The sequence below is a fragment of the Ornithorhynchus anatinus genome, chromosome 1 (genome assembly GCF_004115215.2).
Source record: "Ornithorhynchus anatinus isolate Pmale09 chromosome 1, mOrnAna1.pri.v4, whole genome shotgun sequence".
Classification (NCBI taxonomy): domain Eukaryota; kingdom Metazoa; phylum Chordata; class Mammalia; order Monotremata; family Ornithorhynchidae; genus Ornithorhynchus; species Ornithorhynchus anatinus.
Window position 1 is genome coordinate 24,382,127 of NC_041728.1, and position 19,281 is coordinate 24,401,407.

The following is a 19,281-nucleotide window of genomic DNA, read 5'->3' on the forward strand; positions in this document are numbered from 1 at the left end:
ATTTGAATCCATGACCTCTGACTCCCAAGCCCGGGCTCTTTCCACTGAGCCACGCTACCACCAGGCTCCGAGCTCGCTATGGGCTGGGAACCTGTCAACTCATTCTGCTCTGTCGGACTCTCCCCGGCGCTTCGTACAGTGCTGTGCACATAGGGAGTGCTCAATAAATACCACTGAGTAAAGTGGGGGTGAAGTCGCCCTTCTTCCGCTCACCCAAGTGGAAAGAGCCCGCGCTTGGGAGTCAGAGGATGTGGGTTCTAATTCCGACTCCCCGCCTTGTCTGCTGTCTCTATCCATTACCGAATTGTACAGTCCAAGCGCTTAGTACAGTCCTCTGCGCATAGTAAGCACTCAATAAATACTATTGAATGAATGAATGTGTGACCTTGGGCAAGTCACTTAACTTCTCTGTGCCTCAGTTAACTTCATCTGTAAAATGGGGATTAACATTGTGAGCCCTATGTGGGGCAACCTGATTATCTTGTATCTCCCCCAGCACTTAGAACAGTGCTAGGCACATAGTAAGCGCTTAGTAAATACCATCATCTTCATCATCATTGGATGAGGAACATTCACACCGCTCCCCGTCTGACCCACAGAGGAAGGGGAAAGGAGCTACTCGACATGTCTTATAATAATAATAATAATAATGGTATTTGTTAAGCGCTTACTATGTGCACTCTTCTACATGCTGGAATAGATACAGGGTAGTTGGGTTGGACACAGTCCCTGTCCCAAATGGGGCTCACAGTCTTAATCCCCATTTTAGAGATGAGGTAACTGAGGCACAGAGAAGGGAAGTGACTTGCCCAAGGTCACACAGCAGAAGCGTGGCGGAGCTGGGATTAGAACCCACATCCTCTGACTTAGGTTCTAATTTCCCGCACAGAAGTAACTGTTGATATGCCGCCACCTCCCTTCTTCCCCAAGAGGAAGCAGCCCTAACCTTCCCAAAAATATCCAAATTCTCCTGCTGTTGAAAGCGGTCTTATCCTGCATTCTTTGAACCCTTTAAACTCGCTCTTCCCTAATTTCTTTGCCGGAAAAATCCGTCTCATTCCCTTATTTTTTTAAATGTCAGCCTCACCCATCCTCCCACCCCTCCCCCCTCAAAAAAAACCCCAGCAATCCATCGTATTTATGGAGCGCCTACCGATTGCAGAGCACGATCCTAAGCGCTTGGGAAAGTGAAATGTAACAGAGTTGGTGGACGCCTTCCCTGCCCAATGCAGACTAACAGTCTAGAACAATAACCCAGCCCATTATAGTTGCTAAATTCAAATTTCAAATGTCATTTATAAATTGCTTTTTCTCCTTGTGGAGAATCAAGCTACAGCCCACAGTTCAAAATCATTCAAATCGTGAAAGTATGTTTTATCACTCCATTTGTCATCGCTTATTTCTTGACCTTTCATTGTAAGAAAGTATCTCCAATCCTTTTAGTTTAAAAGTAACTCCTTGAAAGCACCTTTCATTTTTTGGGTGTCAAGAATTAGTCTATCCTGCAAGCTGTTAATTTAGACCGTTTAAAAATGACTAGATCTATTAATGACGCAGTGGGGTTTGCTATCACTGCTTTCTCAGGACTTATATTTTAAATTGCACTTGCATTAAAGAAGGCAATGAATTTTGAAAATCACCTGATGATATAATTTAGAGTCGTGGAGTCCAAATGTGTGGCTGTTTAAAGTGACCCCTGATATTGCATTTCTGGTGAATTTGGTGGTTAAATATATGTGGTTGTAACTGTCTTCAGGCACATTGCTGTGGTGTCCACCCAGGGTGAAATTAAAGATGTTTCAGTGAAACGAGTAAGAGGGAAATTCCTCTTTAATACACATTCTCTTGCCTCGTTGTGTTTATGACTAGATTCATCTCAAGCGCAAAGACACAAGGACTGTTGTAGTTATGGGAATATTTCACTGGAGTTCGGAAGTCGTCATTAGCGGTCCAGCTATTTCATGTCATTTTTTAATAGTTTCCTTTAACTTGATAAGGTAGCCAGATTTCCAGACAACTAATTTTATTCAAAAATTTTCTGTCGAAGGCTCATTATGCTTTGTTGGCTGCCAATAATTCCCCCTCAACCTAAAGAACATCAGCACTGAGGACAAGTAGCTGTACAGCATTGTGAGTACAATTGTTGAAAGATTTTTGGAAGACTGTCCCAGAGATTGTCCTGTCGGTGACATAGTTAAACTCCCCTAGCCTGTCGACCCTGAGGTTGTGGTCCCCGTTGTGTCAATAGAGTTCGCACCCCCAGCTGTAGCTGTACTTTGAATTCATTGGCCAACACTCCATTACACTTAGAAAATCCTCTGTTCAAAGGGCCATCACTAAGGTCCAGGTACTTATTAATCAATAGTATTTACTGAGCGCTCACTGCTTGTAGAACACTATTCTAAGCACATGTACTAAGCTTATGTCCTGGCTTGAGTACTTGACTACTTGCTGATCTTCCAGCCTCCAGTCCATACTTTACTGCTTAGAGAAGCAGCATGGCTCAGTGGAAGGAGCACGGGCTTGGGAATCGGAGGTCATGGGTTCGAATCCCCGCTCTGCCACTTGTCAGCTGTGTGTCTTTGGGCAAGTCACTTAACTTCTCTGTGCCTCAGTTGCCTCATCTGTAAAATGGGGATTAAAACTGTGAGCCCCACGTGGGACAAGCTGATCACCCTGTATCCACCCCAGCGCTTAGAACAGTGCTCTGCTGATCACCCTGTATCCATTCCAGCGCTTACAACAGTGCTCTGCACACAGTAAGTGCTTAACAAATACCAACATTGTTATTACTCTGCTACTCTAATCATTTTTCTGAAATTAGTCTTTCCAGGCTCCATGTACCTCCAGTAGTTGACAGTTTTCACTAGAAGCAGAAATTCTTGGCCTTTGGCTTTAAGGCACTATCAGCTTACTCCCTCCTATTTGTCCATTCTCTTCTCCCACTTCACCCCAGCTCACGCTCTTTCTCTCAAGCCAACGTATTCATTGTGCTCCCTCCTACCTGGAACTCCCTTCCCCTGTGACAGGCCATTGCTCTCCCCATCTTCAAAGCCCTTCTCAAATCCTATCTCCTACAAGAGGCCTTCGCCAATTAATTTTTATTCTCTTGATCTTATATTCTCCCAACTGTCGTTTCAGCACTTCTATGTCACCTAAGCACTTAGTGCGCACAATTCTACAAAACAATTTTATGCATCTATTTAGACTCGTTTACTTCTTGCTATCTAATTTTAGTATCTGCCTCCCTTGCTAGATCGTAAACTCTTGGAGGCCAGGCATTTTGTCTACTTTTAAGCACTTACGTAAATTCTCAATGAGTTGGGCAGACTTTCGCTTTCCCGTTTGACCCATGTGGAATTTTGAAGGGAACTCAGATGGGTGTTTAAGTGTCACAAATACCAGAGTGAGACAACAGGGAAGTGATGTTATCAGAAATGACCAGGGGGAGGACTTGTGGCAGGAGAGGCCTCCTGAGAGAACCAGTATAAGGAAGTTCCCACTGGCCAACTCTCTCCCTGGCCCTTCTTCTGGGAAATGTTTGGCCAACAGCGTATTTTCCGAAAGGTAGGGGTTTCTGGTGATTAAAATCCTTAATGTGTAAATGTAATGGATTAATATCTTTTCCTATAAATTACACAACCTTCTTTAAAATTTTATATTAAATGAGAGAAGCAGCTTGGCCAGCGGATAGAGCACGGGCCTGGGAGTTAGAAGGACTTGGGTTTTAATGCCAGCTCTGCCACTCTGCTGCGTGACCTTGGGCAAGTCACTTAACTTCTCTGTGCCTCAGTTACCTCATCTGTACAGTGGAGATTAAGACTCCAAGCCCTTGGTGGGAGAGGGACTGTGTCCAACTCGATTACCTTGTATCTACCCCAGCATTTAGAAGAATACCTGGCACATAGTAAGCAAATGCTGTTGTTATTATTCTCTTTGCCTTAGATACCACATCTATAAAATGCAGTTTGTCTCCAAGCCCCATGTGGGACATAGACTGTGTCTATCCTGATTATGTTGTATCCACCCCGGTGTTTTAGTACAGTGCCTAACCCATAGTAAGCACTTAACAAATACCATTCAAAAATTGCCTGTGGAATAAAAAAACGTTCCACATAGTGGTCATTTTAGAATACCTTAAAATCATCTCAATTTCCGGTTTGAAAGGTTTTCCTTATATTCTGATTTTTACCTCTTATTCACATCTCCATAATTTCCCTTCAGAAAGCTTTCTCCATTAAGGTTTTTTTTTTAGAAATGTGTCTGTTAGAAAACATCTTTAAAAATTTCGGTATATTAGTGAATGTTGAAGACTCACTATTTGCAAACCGTATATTAGCCTAGGCTACCGCATCAGCCTCCTTAATTAGCTCTACTGCTCAAGTCTTCTTTCTAAAACATTTTCTGAGACACTCCTCCAGTTGCTACCCAATTCCTGAGAATTGGTTTTATTGCCATCCAGTTCTTCCTCATATTTTTCAGCCTTCGTCTCCCACCGCTACCCAGATCACCCTCTTTGTTCCTCTCCAGCTCACGTCCACACTGTGCCTCTATCTCTGCCTTTCCATCTCTCACCCCTTATTCATTCCCTGCCTCCAGCCTGGAGCTCATTACCCCTTGGAATCCTCAATCCACAGCTCTCCTCATCATCAGAGCCCTCCCCAAAACATCCAGCAGGCCTAGTGGATAGAGCACGGCCTGGGAGTCAGAAGTCACGGGTTCAAAATCTGGCTCTGCCACTTGTCTGCTTTGTGACCTTAGCAAGTCGCTTCACTTCTCTGGGCCTCAGTTATCTCATCTGTAAAATGGGAATTGAGACTGTGAGTCCCACGTGGGACAGGGACTTTGTCCAATCTGATTTGTTTGTATATGCCCCAGTGCTTAGTACGGTGCCTGGCACATAGCAAGAACCTAACAAATACCAAAGTTATTAGTATTATTATTATCTTCCTGCCAATTGAGAAGGCAGGCTTCACTCCTATGGTTTTGGGCGGGAGGACTTAACCCTGGCCATCAGGTGACCCTTTAGTACCTGGAGCTCTTAGTGGGGAGGAGACCCTCATCACACGGAGCACAGCTTTTACCTGGTTCTCGATTTTACTTTTTTCTGATCACATACTTATTAATTATTCAAGTCTTGTGATTTTAGAAAGTTTATGCCAAGATACATGATATCTCTGATTTCCATTTGAATGCTTTTAGCCTTATAGGCAACATTTCAGAGACAGTTTGGAAAAAATTATTTGTTGGGGTTGATGTAAATTTTTGGTATTTGCTATTCTCACTGCAGCAGTATAGAATACTTTTAGACAGAAGGCACAATGTACGTTTATATTAAGTGAATAGAGATTTTAGTCTCTCCTCTACTCTTGCATGTACCCATTTCCTTTTAGTTTGTTCTTTGGCTTTTAACCTTTTCCTCCTCCTACATTAAGATATCCTTCGTCAAAACATTCATTGAAAAATCACAGATTGGAATGTTGCAAATAAACCTGGTAGTCAAGGAACCTGGGCAGTAATCCCAGCTCTGCAGCTGACTGTTGTGTAACCTTAGGTAAATCACTTCACTTCTCTGAGCCTCAATAAAATGTAAATCTGTAAAATGGAGATGCAATACCTGTTCTCCCTTCTGCTTAGACTGTGAGGGACTGTATCTGACTTAATTAACTTGTGACTACCCCAGTGTTTAGTACAGTGCTTGGCACATAATGGTTAACAAATGGCACAATTTTTTTTTTCATTTTCAAAACTATCTTTATTATCCTTTGTTGGAGATTATAAAAACAAACATATTTGAGGCTATAAAACATTTATGATAGCCGAATGCCAACCAGATTATATAGCATAGATAGGATCATAGTTTGGGGAGTATTTTTAAAAATCAACTCTGAGTTTAATCTAAAAGAAAGTTAATCTAAAATAAATTAATGAATTTCAAGCTATATTAGCAAATTGAAATGTGTATTTTCTAAATGGCAATTATGTATTAAGTACATATTACCTGCTTAGTACAGGCATAGATATACAGGATTATGAGATTAGACAGTCCCTGTCCCACAACAAGGTTCACAGTTTACATTACCATCGTTTTACAGACGAGGAAACTGAGGCTCGCAGAGGTTAAGTGACTTGCCCAAAGTGACCCAGCATGTGGCCGAGGCATGAGCCTACAACCCGAGTCTCCCAGTCCCAATGGTCATTCCATGAGACCATGCTATACACGAATAAGCAAATTGAAAAGTTCATATTCTCACCATGATGAGTTTACTCTCTTGAGTCAGTAGTGAGTCTGCATTCAGCTACATGTTCTGTTAGGATGATTTGCTGACATAGTATAACTTTTCTATCTTGAATTCATTTTCACAGCCATAGTAAATGCATTCTTTGTAGTACCTCTACAAGTTTCTGTTTTCAAAGATGATTCGTTCAGCCAAAGTAATCTGCCTCAGACCAATAATCATTTTTACATTTTCATTTTCATTCCTTCAAGGTGAAAGCTCCTCATAACTATTTCACTTATGATCATGCAGTCCAATAAGTTTGGCCAGGATAAATTTCCTTTTTTAAATGAATATTCACTGTCAGTCATATGTATTAAGTGCTTATTGTGTGCAGACCACTGTGCTGAGTGCTTGGGAAAGTACAGAACAACAATAAGCAGTGACATTCCCTGCCCACACAAGTTCACAGTCTGGGGGGTGGGGGGAGTGGAGAAGCATCAAGTTTTTAGCAATATTTCATCAAAATCAAATATTCGGCACCATCACAGTAGTCCGTTGCGATATTGCTGTAGCAACAGTCAACTCTTGTGAAATACCTTAGCAGTTAGCTGAATATGAGATCAAGGGGAAGAGAAGACTTATCAGTAACATCTCAATTATGAAATTGTATAACAGGTCATGTTAGTTATTGAGGATTTGGGCAAGGGCAAATGTTTAGGAAGAAAGATAAGGTAGGTATTAAAATTGAGACTTAGGTGGCAGCAAAAATTATGTCGTTCCAGTCCTTCATTCAGTCGTATTTATGGAGCAATTACTGTGTGCTATGCATTGTACTAAGTGCTTGGGAAAGTACAATGTAACAGTATCATTCCCTGCACACTATGAGCTTACAGTCTACAGAGGGAGACAGACATTAATATAAGTACATAAATTTCAGATATGTACATAAGTGTTGTGGGGTTGGAAGGGGAATGAATAAAGAGACCAAGTCAGGGTGACACAGAAGAGAATGGAAGGAAAGGAGAACAGGAGTTAGTTGGGGAAAGTCTCCAATAAATGCTCATAAATACAGAAAGAAGTAAGTTGATTTGCTGAGAGAGGGTTGTGTATACTGCTAAACCTGTGTGCCCTATATGCAGGCACAGTGGTTGAGAATGAAACTAGGTCTCTGTGAGTTCTGATGTAGGGACATGGTGGGAGTCTGGATCCTATGAAGCACTGGGCATTGTGAGGAGGAAATAACTAAATGAACAGTTAAAAAAATTTAAAACATGAATCAAGAACCATGCCATAGAAGCCATGATATAAGAGGGTACTAAAAACCACCCTATAATTGTACATTCTGTTGGCACTTTTGAAGCACTGTGCCTTGGGTAACTTTTGGGTGTTTGAGGTTTCAAACCAGAAAACTATTTTTAAAGAGTGTTAGTAAACCCGGTCAGTGTATTTAATAGAAACTGAGCATATCACATCTGATTAACGTCAGGTGTTTGTGAAAAATTCTCATTAGTCACAATGATTGTATCCGTCTGTCATGTTGAACATATGCCAGTTCTTGGAGCCTGCAGCCATCTTGTGTCTGTTCTTTCAAGCCTCAGCTCAGAACACACCTCCTCCAGGAGTCCTTCCCAGACTGAGCACACCCCTTTCCCTCTGCTCCCCCTCCCCCCAACCCTCTGCTCTTCCCCCTTCCCCTCCTCTCAGCACTGTGCTCATTTGTATAGATTATTTATTACCCTATTTATTTTGTTAATAAGGTGTATATCTCCTTGATTCTATTTATCTTGATGATGTTGTCTTGTTTTTGTTTTGTTCTGTTTTGCTTTGCTGCCTGTCTCCCCCGTTTAGACTGTGAGCCCGTCATTGGGCAAGGATTGCCTCTATCTGTTGCCAAATTGTACATTCCAAGCGCTTAGTACAGTGCTATTGAATGAATGAATAAGCACATGCTTTCTGTTTTACTTCACTGTGCAGGGCTGAACATTACCCTATGCTCCAGCATTTGTTCTCCACCCGCATTTCTAGGTTCTACTCCTGTATTCCAGGAGTATAAACATTAGTTCTCAACTCCTTAGCTGGGTTTTTGTGTTTCGTCAACTTCGTTTCTTCAACTCTCCATTCTCTCTTGATTTTCCTGTTTTTCCCTTACAGTCCCATCATTTCTTTCTCCCCACTCTTTCCCTTTGCTTCTCTTATGTCCCTTTCACCTATCTGTTGATTTGTTTTCTACCCTCCTCCTTCCCCTTTTTCCTCTCCCCCATTCCCTCCATTTACTCCCCCCATGCCCCACCAAGCACTAACATTGATAGTCTTTCAAACATGAACTAGGGCCCAAACTCCCAAATATTGTCCTCTCCCCAGGATGTAGCCTTAATAGCTAGGGAAGCAGCATGGCCTCGTGGGAAGAGCATGGGCCTTTGAGTCAGAGTACCTGGGTTCTCATCCCAGTTCTGACACTTGTCTGTTGTGTGACCTTAGGTAAGTCACTTAACTTCTCTGGGACTCTGTTACCTCATCTGTAAAATGGGGGTTAAATCCTACTCCCTCCTTAGACTATAAGTTCCATCTGGGACTAGGATTCTGTCCAACTTGATTATCTTGACTCTCCCCCAGTGCTGAGTACAGTGCTTGGCACATAGTAAGCACTTACAAGTACTGCTTTCAGAAAAAAAAAAATGACCAATATTGCCTCTGTACCCCCATTCATCCTCTCCACGTACATATAGACTTGTATGCCCACGTACATATAGACTTATTAAGCTTCATTTGGGAATGGGTCTTAAGTTGGGAGGGACGTGGAGTACATAGTTCTCCCACACAGTGTGAAATTAAGAGACCTACCTAAATCCTTTCCTCGTTGGCTGCCATTTTGGCATCAGTGAAGTCAACTCAACTGTCTAAAATAGGATTGGGCACAGTGCCTGTTTGCACCCTCATAATCACCAGACTTCTTATTACTGAAACTGATGCATTTGTGTATATGAATATTGACTCTTGTGGGTGTCAATGTTTTTATGTACCTTTCTATGCCTGTATATGGCAAAAAGAATTGCCTTACCACTTGTCGAGATTGATGGCTATTAAGGTTAATAGGCAGGCGTTAGTGGTTAGCTGGAGATAATTAGAACAATTTTCACTCTACTAATGTCAGTATTTGGGCTTGTCTTTAAAATTTTGGTAAATTTTAGTAGAGTCTACTTAGCGTTAGGACACACCCAATTTAAGAAGCAGTTACTGCTAAAAAGCGGTACCATCTATTTGAATGGAAAATGGACCTCCCAAATTTATCCCTGCCTAGAATTAGAGGAATAATGAGTCATAATACAAGATCAGTGCAGGAGTAAGGTGCAAAAAGAAATAGTGCCAGCTGTTTAGGGAAAAGGGATATCCACTTTTCGAAGAACCCTTAAACTCTATTTTACGGCATTATTTTGGTATAACTGATGTTTAATTTTCTATAGAGGAATTTAGGTGCAGGATATAATGAGTGATAGTTTCCTAATAGTTTCTTGGCACATTGACAAATTTCCCTTTCTTTCTGTGAAAATACCAGAATTTTTCAGGATCTGAAATGTAAATATCATATATATGCATGCCCTCTACTGGCATGAGAGGGACAGAAGCCTATAAGCCAAAGCTAAATATTTTGAAAGAGGCTACTCAGTAGTATTTGTTGAGGGCCTACTGTGTACTTGGATGAGTACAACACAGTTAGTAATGATGATGACTGCCCTACCAGAGCATTCGTGAAAAACATAATATTAACAATTTGGAGATTTTTTCAAGGTCTGATAGTCACCTAACTTGTGAAGGTTGTCTACAAATAGAGGAGACCCCAGAGAAATGTGGGTGAGTAGCCAAGAGAATAACATTTCAGTCTATAAAATATGTCCAATTTCTAAGAGAAATGAATTATATTTTAAATTACAACTGTCAGTGTTAAAGACTTAGTAGAATGTTCTGAAACTTTCCCCCCTTTTATACTGAAGGGGGTATAGAGGAATTGGGGGAGGGTTGCAGATTTGATCCCGTAGAATGAATCTTGTAAGAAATAATAAAAATCTTGCTTAGTTGGAGGAGCCTACTAGTGACCTCTACTGCACTGAATTACCAGTCATGAGCTCATCCCCCTATTTCTGCCATTCTCAGTCTTGTAAGCCAATGGAAACTTAAAATTGACAAATTTCTTCTTTCTGATCTCTTCAGATATTAAGGTTCTTGACTCCCGATGCCTCTTTCAGAGATGAAATCGCCTTATAAATTTCACAGCTCATCCAAATGATAAATGGAACAGAATAAAATCCAGTTTCATGCTTTTGAGAGAATTTGTGATGGCCTATATCTCTGATGAGTCCTTAGTGGAGAGGAATTTTTTAAATTTAGGTCAAAAAGCTATAATTTATCTATCAAAGCTCCAAATAATTATCCTGAAAACAATGGATATTTAGTCATAAATCAAATTTTAAAAGTACTGTTTTGGAATAAAATAATGCTGCTTTTACAGAAAGACATAAATCAAAAGTTAAAATGCAATAATGTGCTGAAATTGGCATAAAAATATATCAGGGAAGTTTTTAATGAGTGATTAAGCAGTTTGGAAGCACTCAAATTTTGACTTATATAAAATAGGTACAACTTCTCTTACAAGCTAGTCTATGAAGTAGAGGTGATGTAGGTTCTATGGCCTATCTTTTCCAATGTTTCTGAAACAGTCCTTTCAACAGTCCTCTTCCAGTGCTTATATATCTGATAGTAACAGAGCTTCTTATCAACAAAATGGGCATTCAACTTTGCAAGTGAATTAGGTGATGGCCATAGATGGGGAAGACCAGTGTGAGGCTGCCGTGGACTCCCGCTTGGAAATCTGAATCGATCAAACAATCAGTGGTATCTGAATGGAACTCACAGCCACGTTATGCCTCTGCTTTATGGCAAAAATATAGAAAATGTCATTCTCCTCCCCCACTCCATTTGCGGAGTAGCGATAGTGATCTGGGTCATAGCTCATAGTATAGCTAGTGGCCCGTTGCCCTGTTAATAGAGGCAAGGGGAAAGGGAGTGGGCAATGAAAGCATGGGATGTTTGAAAAACTCTAGCATAGGTCAGAAGTGTGTGAATTTTGTTATGCTTCTGCTAAAGAGAGTTTCAGCAAGAGATGTCAAATTTAGCACAGTGGTTAAAGAGCATCAATATAATGCCAACTGTTTTGAAAAAATTTGATTCTCCACACCACTCCCTTTGCACTGAATGATTATGGACTAGCTCATGGAGTTATAAGAGGGAGTGTCCTAAATGGTCTGGCCCAAAAGAAGGAGGGGAATTCTCAGGCAATTTGTCATAACTCATCCAGATTCACTGTGACTAGTACTTTGGGGAGGAAATAAATGATTGTGAGAACAAGTGAATGTTAATCATACCCTGGGCCTTGAAAGTATTTAGGATAAGTAGAGAAAGTAAAAAGAATTGTTCTTGAAGGTGAGTTCAATTTAAAAAATTGGTACAATGGTGGTCTTCACAGATTTTTTTCCCATGATAATCAGATTTTGGGCATCTGTGCAAGTATTCATTAATGTGAAAATGAGACATTAAGGTACCTTCCAGGCACACAATAAATCAGCAGTCCTTGGAAGCAAGTGACCTAAAATTACATGCTTTCAGAACTGCCAACCAATCTGGCTAAATTTGTATTTATTAAGGGATCTGCATGTGTGTCAGTAAACAGAAGTCTTTATGAAAGGGAACAGAAGTTTTGTATCAAACTTTGGTATGATACTGGGATGGATGTGCTTTTGCTTTGATGTTTGTTTCCGTTGAAAAGGTGCCAGCAGAATGTGGTACATACTGTATTGAGGGAAGAAAAGTTCTGACTAATGGGTTATTCCCTGGCTGGTTGGGGTAGCAGTGCCCTTGAGTCATGGAAGGAAGTGGCATTTCCCATTCCATTCCATTCATTTTATGTTGACTTATGAGTGGTCATCAAATATAAAAGTGATAAATGTAAAAGAACAACTTAATAAACTCTAGGCAATTGAGAGTACATCGGTTTATGCAGGATCCCCAGAGCTCTGGATAGAGATGATAGAGGAAGCATTCGTTGTGTAGGATTAGTTATGATATGATGTACTCTTTTCTTCCTCCCTTTTTTCCTTTGCAGACTGAGGTTGATTAGCAGGAGAAGTAGAAGATAATTTAGTCACATTTATGGTGAATAAGACATGATCCACAATTGAAAATAATGAAAATAATGTGTCTGTTTATTATAATATTGTACTCTCCCAAATGCCTAGTACAATGTTCTGTACACAGTAAGCTCTCAATAAAGACGATTGACTGACTGATATAATGATACTGCCCATAATTCCTCTTCTGTATCAATGGGATGCAGTTAGCAATCTATATGGTCTGGCCAGTAATAGCATCCTTTCTCATTAAGAAAAAACGTTTTCTGCAAAGTCATTTCAAGACTCTTTTGGAAGGCGTTTGTATTTTCAAAAAATATGAATGAAAAATAAAGCTTTCCAACTTATTTCAACTATATAGTGATGAAGAATAGTGGAGCTTATAAGACTGTTAAAAGTTAAATGCACAACTTTTATTTGACACACTCTAGGCTTTTGAACTGTTGACTGAAAGTAAGTTTACATGGCACCGTTGAGTTATTTAAGGGTTAAATAATTTTAAAGTTCCAGGATATAGCCAATTGGTATTTTGAAGAAGTTTTGTAAAGAAACACCTCATTTAGTCATCTAAAAAGATTTGAAGACACACATGAAATGTTTTCACTGAATGGAAATTTATTATTGGAAGATATTATATTCAAAGCTCCTTAGACTTCTTTTGGGTTTTGTTAGTGAGTGGTCCCATTTGGAAATGAAAGACCAAACCCTAAAAGGGCCAAGAATAGACAACTAAAGTCGTTTCTTCTTGAATGTTTTAGCAGATGCCGTCAGGCCTCCATTACACATTTCTTCCAGGGATTAAAATCTGATGACTGTCCACAGAGTATGTCACGTTATTCAGAGACTGTTATGGCATTTGATATGTACTCTTTAAGTCATCCTGCTAAAAAAGGGTTCTCTTGAGATCCTTTTTTTGCTGGTGGATTCAATTAATTACATACGGTACTAAAATAGGTAATGAGACAATTTAAATAATTTTAGGTGGGCAAGGCCCTCTCAGTTTGCGATCCTCATAAGAAAGTCGTTACTGTACTGTGGTAATGATTCACCACAAATGAAGAATTCTTTATTTCTGTTGTATGTGCCTAGTCTTTGGAAGTAAAAAAATTTGTGATGTTTTATCAGGCCATAAAAATTCTGACCTTTTCCCTTTTTTATTTTTTCTTAAGTATAGCCGTAAATATTACATTGGGGAATTTGGATATGCAGTGCAAAGTAATCATGCTTGGCAAAAAAAGACTGTCCTTGGTATCCTGACAAAAATGAAACAAAATCATTACTTAAACACCCTATGAACTTTGGCTGGCTCTGTAGGAAGTCTGTGGCGTCATCCATCACCTTTTAGTATTTTGTTATGGAGAAACCTATAACAATCTAATTTTCACTGTTAACACACTGGCTAAAGCCTACCTAAATAAGCTAAAAATTATTTTAGGAGTTACTTCGTGGAAAAATAAATGAAGACTGCTCTTGTCTAAGAGACTGTAAGCTTATTATGGACAGGGAACTGTCTGCTAATTCTGCTTTGTTGTACTTTCCCAAATGCTTAGTACAGTTCTCCTCACATAGTAAGCACTCAATAAATACCACTGATTGATATATCATAATACCGAAATGGAGCCCACTTCCAACTCTGGGTACCAGATGAATGATCTAGTTTAATGTTAAATAGGAGGTTGAGTAATTAGCTGGAGCAAATGGAAATGAGGAAAGAAGAGGAGGGACCTGGAAAAAAATAACTCAAATGAATATTGGGATTCTCTATAAAAAGAAGCCAGGTTGGGCAAACTCAATAGCCTTAATAACTCACTGACAATTAATAATATTTATTGAATGTCTCTTGGGTACAGAGCACTATAGTAAGCACTTGGAAAGTACAGTTGAATGAGTAAACCCCTGCCCTCAAGGAGCTTACAGTTGAACACAGGAGACAGTTACTAAAATTACAGATAGGAAGAAGGAAAACAGGCGACATGAACATGTTAGTGCTTAAGTAGTGGGAATTCTAAGATAGATCAGTGCTTTGGGAGCTCATTGTGGACAGGGAACTTGTCTACCAACTCTGTTGTATTCGCCCAAACAGATAGTACAATGCTCTGCACAGAGTAAGCACTTAATAAATATGAGTGATAGTAGTGATACTATTTATTAAGTGCTTACTGTTTGCAGAATCTGTACTAACTGCAGGGAAAAATACAAAGATGAGAGTTTACAGGCTTCCTGACCCTCCAGGGGTTCACGATTTAGAAATAAGGTGGGTAAGGGTTTGGCGACAGACACAGTAGGAAAGGTGAAATAGTAATACAAGTCTGTCAGAGGTTGAGAGGAACTTAAGTCACTTTGGAGATGGGGAAGTGCTGAAATGGCATTTGGGTAGACAAAAGCAGAGAAATTTTCATGTTTCAGTAGAGACTTCTTAGAGGAGGTGTGATTCCAGAAGGCCTTTGAATAGCTGTGAATTGTTGACTATGAAGGGGGAAGAAGTTCTGGCAGACGGGAGAATGTGAGCAAGCCTTTGGTGGCTTGTGGGATGAGGAGAAAGCACAGTTGAGTAAGTTAGTTTGAGAGGAACTAGGAATGTCAACTGGAGAGTTCCTAATGACTGCCCGTATTCTGATGGCTCCTTCTCTTTTTCCATTCACGCACACACCTAGCTCCTTTATCCTACAAAAAACCTTTTCTGGATCTCCAGAGCATATACATATATGCACTCAGTAAATACCATTGATTGAGTGATTGGGGAGTAGTGGAAGAAGAGAATCGATAATTAGGCAAGAGAAAGCAGCATGAGTACCTTAAAGTCAGTGGTCAGGAGTTTCTGCCCGATGCAGAAAGAGGAATAGACAACCATTTTAGGTTATTTTGATTTGTGTAGAGAAAAATGATCCATGGAGCAGATGAAGCATGGACCAGAGATGGGAAAGACTGTAGTAGGCAAGATGGCATGTGACAAGTGTCCGGAGCAGCATGGAGGCCTTTGGATGGAGAACGGACAGATCCTGGAAATCATCTTCAGGAAGAGACAGAATGTGGCAACACACTGAATATGGGGGTTGAAAGGGTGGAAGGAGTAAAAGGAAAATCATGCTGAGGTTGCGTGCTTCAGAGACTGGGAAAATGGCCATGGTATCAACTATGATGACAAATTCAGGTGGAGGAGAGAATCTTGAAGCGCCAGCAGGGTGTCTGTGTAGAGATCAATCAATGGTATTTATTGAGCACTTACTGTGTGCAGAGCACCATACTAAGTGCTTGGGAGAGTCCAGTACAACAGAATTAGCAGATATGTTCCCTGCACAAAATGAGTTTATAGTCTAGAGGGGGAGATGTTCTGGAGGCAAGAGCAAGTGGAAAATTTTAGGTAATACAGGAGGTTATGGCTAACAGGTTGATTTGGAATTCATCCACATGGAGGGTGTTCATTCAGTTGTATGTATTGAGCGCTTACCGAGTGCAATCACTGAACTAAGGGCTTGGGAGAGTACAACACAACAATAAACACATTCCCTGCCCACAACGTGCTTACAATCTAGAGGGGAAGGCAGACATTAATATAAATCTGTGAGCTCATTGTGGACAGGGATTGTCACTTTTTATTGTTGTATTTTCCCAAGCACTTTGTACAGTGCTCTGCACACAGTAAGCGCTTAATAAATACGATTGAATGAATGAATAAATTGCAAATATGTACATAAGTGTTGTGTGGACAGGGGATAACAATAATGATGGCATTTGGTGTGCGCTTTCTATGTACCAAGCACTGTTCTAAGTGCTAGGACAATGGTTGACGGTTATCCACAGTTAGGTGGGGCCAGGTGGGAGTTAGAGGAAGAACTGGCAAAAGAAAAAGGGAAAACTTGACCGAGAGGTAAGAGGAGAACCAGGGGAAAGCTGCTTCTGTAAAAACCAAGATTAGGAAATGGTCCACAGGGTGGCAGGCAGTTGGGTGGTCAAGAAGGATTAGTACCCAGTGGAGTCCATCAGATTTGGCAAGAAACAGATCAATGCTGGAATGAAGGGGGCAGAAACTGGAGTGTAGAGGATTAAAAAGAAGGGAGTTGGAGAAGAGGTAGTGGAGGCAGCAACTGTATACGACCCGTTCGAGAAGTTTGGACAGAAATCGGGGAAGGAAATGAGGCAACAGCTGAATGATACAGGGGGAATCCAGAGAAATCGTACTTGGATTGTGAGCCCCCCCCCCCCCCGCGGGACAAGGACTGGTGTCCCATCTGATTAACTTGTTTCTACACCGGCACTTAGAACAGTGTTTGACACACAATGAGCACTTAACAAATACCATTTTTTTTTAAGATGAGAGATATGGGTGTTTTTGAATGGAAAGGAAAATGAGACATCAGAGTATAAGTAGTTCTTAGGAACTCCCAGGGAGAGAGTGGAAAGAAACAAGTAGATTTTGGGCAGCATAATTCCCCGCACACACCTCCTTCCCTTCCTTTCCATTTCCAACATTCTTCTTTTTTCATTTTTAACACATATCATAGGAGACAGGCCAAATATTGCTCAGTGGTTGGTTCTTCTGGTACCAGACCTGCACAGAGTCTGGGGTTACTTGGGATCACTGTCCTGATGACTGAAAGGGTAGGTGAGTTCTGTGGATTTTGTGCAGCCTCAATTTTGTGCCTGTATTTAGCAGGACTGCTGATATTGGAAGGAATGCAGGAGAAAAAAAAAAACTGGACTATATGGGTGCATGAAAGGGGAGGCAGTTTGAAAAAAGAGGTAGAAGGAAAGGAAACTTTCCTTGGGGTATCAAGGTGAGAAGGGAATCTTTTAAAGAAAAGTTGTCTTGGCTGCTAATTGTGTTAGTGATACACATTCAAAATCTGTTCTGTGTCAAATTTCTGCAGTGCCAATTCTTTCTCGGTCACTGCAACATATTCATAGTCTTCCAGCTTTGCGGTATTCCCTGCCTTTTAGAGCTTACATTCTACTGCACTCGACAACCTCTCTCATCCTGTGTGGCTTCTACTTCCTGACCAGAGCATCCATTTAGCAATTTGGAATAGAAATTTATTTGTACTGTATATGCAGTGGGCATCTTCACTTTCAAATACAATCGTCTTTCATTCTTGCTAATTTGGGCTTTTTAAAATGTATCTATCATCTTGGTTTTTAGACTTGCTTTTGAAGATTTTTCAATTTCAATTGTTCAATTTGTTTCTTTTTCAGCTAATAAACCATTGGCAAATTATCCATTAGATTGCATTATGGACAACACAAAGGAGAAGAATGGCAGTGACAGCGATGTGCTTTTCCTTAGAATGGGTCTCAATGACAACAAAGCAGGAATGGAAGGTTTAGATAAAGAGAAAATTAACAAAATTATACTGGAAGCCTCCAAGGTATTGTTTTTGTTTCCATTTTCATTAATGCCTTAGCCATATTTTAAAACATATTCACCTTACTCTTTTTATATAAAAGAATAAACAGATTTTGAATTCATAGTCTAAACCATCATTCAGAAGAAAGTTAAAAGGAGAAAGTGAACTGTTTGTGAAAGTTATGGTCTCCCCAAGAATGTAGCATTTTTCTTCTGTTTTCTTTTTTATGAAACTGGGTGTAGAATATTTTTTACTGGGGTAAATCAAATTGTTGGGTTCTCTATGAATGAATGTATGCAATACTGCTTGTCTTACTTTAAAATAAGAATTACAAGGCCTCTACAGTTCCTTTACATAGAACTAAAATCATTTCTTTCCTAAAAGTTGGAAAAAATATTTCAAATAATATAAATTTCAGTTTGCCAAGGCAGATTTCTGAACTTCATCACTTCTCTGGTGGGGATTAACAGCTCTATGGTGTAATTAGTCCATACTGACTGAATTGCACTGGGAGGTTTCCACAGTCATTAGCCATAACACAGAAGATGAAAGGGGTAGGAGGAGAGAGTCAACTGGTCTGGCCCCATTCAGCCAGTATCATGCCAGAGATTAGAAGCAAAACTGAAAGGAGAATTTGGTCTCTAATCCATAGCATATCTTCTGTTTAGGTGGTCCCCCTGTTTGGATTAGGCTCTTGGCTGTTGTTAGTAGCTCCACTCTAGAGTAGTGGAGAATGGACGAATGTTTAGGTGCCTTATGCATAAAGAATTCCCATTTCCATTCTCCATCTGTGAAACAGGTCGTGTTTCTATAAATAGTGTTGTATAGACACGTTTAAGAAAGGAGTCGTGGTATATATATTTGGTCGAGAAGCAGCATAGTCTGGTGGAGAGTGGACAGAACTGGGAGTCAGGAGATGAGGGACAGGGATGTATCTAATTCCCAGATGTGTAGTTTCTCTCAGCACTTAGTATGGGGCTCTGCACCCAGCAAGCGCTTAATAAATACTATTATTACTACTACTACCTGGGTTCTAATCTTACTCCACCATTTACTTGGCATGTGACCTTGGCAATGTCACCTAACTTTTCTGTACCTTGGTTTTCCTATCCCTAAAATGGGATTAAATGCCTGATTTCACTCCCCCTTAGAATCTGAGCCTCCTGTGAAACAGGGATTGTATCCAATCTGATTATCTTGTATCTAGCCCAGGGTTTAGCACATAGTAATGAATGCTATTACTAGTAATAGTATGATAATACTACTACTGCTACTAATAATAATAATAATGTTGGTATTAAGCGCTTACTAGTGCAGGGCACTGTTCTAAGCGCTGGGGTAGATAGAGGGTAATCAGGTTGTCCCACGTGAGGCTCACTGTCTTAATCCCCATTTTACAGATGAGGTCACTGAGGCACAGAGAAGTTAAGTGACTTGCCCACAGTCACACAGTTGACAAGTGGCAGAGCTGGGATACGAACCCATGACCTCTGACTCCCAAGCCCGTGCTCTTTCCACTGAGCCACGCTGCTTCTCTAT

The 19,281-nt window shown here is 40.4% G+C and overlaps 1 protein-coding gene across 3 annotated transcripts in view; it reads left to right on the forward strand.

The window, feature by feature from the left end:
* POLK (DNA polymerase kappa) overlaps positions 1-19,281 on the forward strand; it is a 58,346-nt gene that overhangs the window by 2,547 nt on the left and 36,518 nt on the right. For 2 of the 3 annotated variants that reach the window (XM_029072721.2, XM_007659171.3), the window contains exons 2-3: positions 2,048-2,130; positions 17,591-17,763. In XM_029072721.2, the coding sequence (XP_028928554.1) occupies positions 17,629-17,763 (135 nt within the window). In that variant the 5' untranslated portion in view covers positions 2,048-2,130; positions 17,591-17,628. The remainder of the gene's footprint in view (positions 1-2,047; positions 2,131-17,590; positions 17,764-19,281) is intronic. The other variant, XM_029072733.2, reaches the window with a different exon arrangement.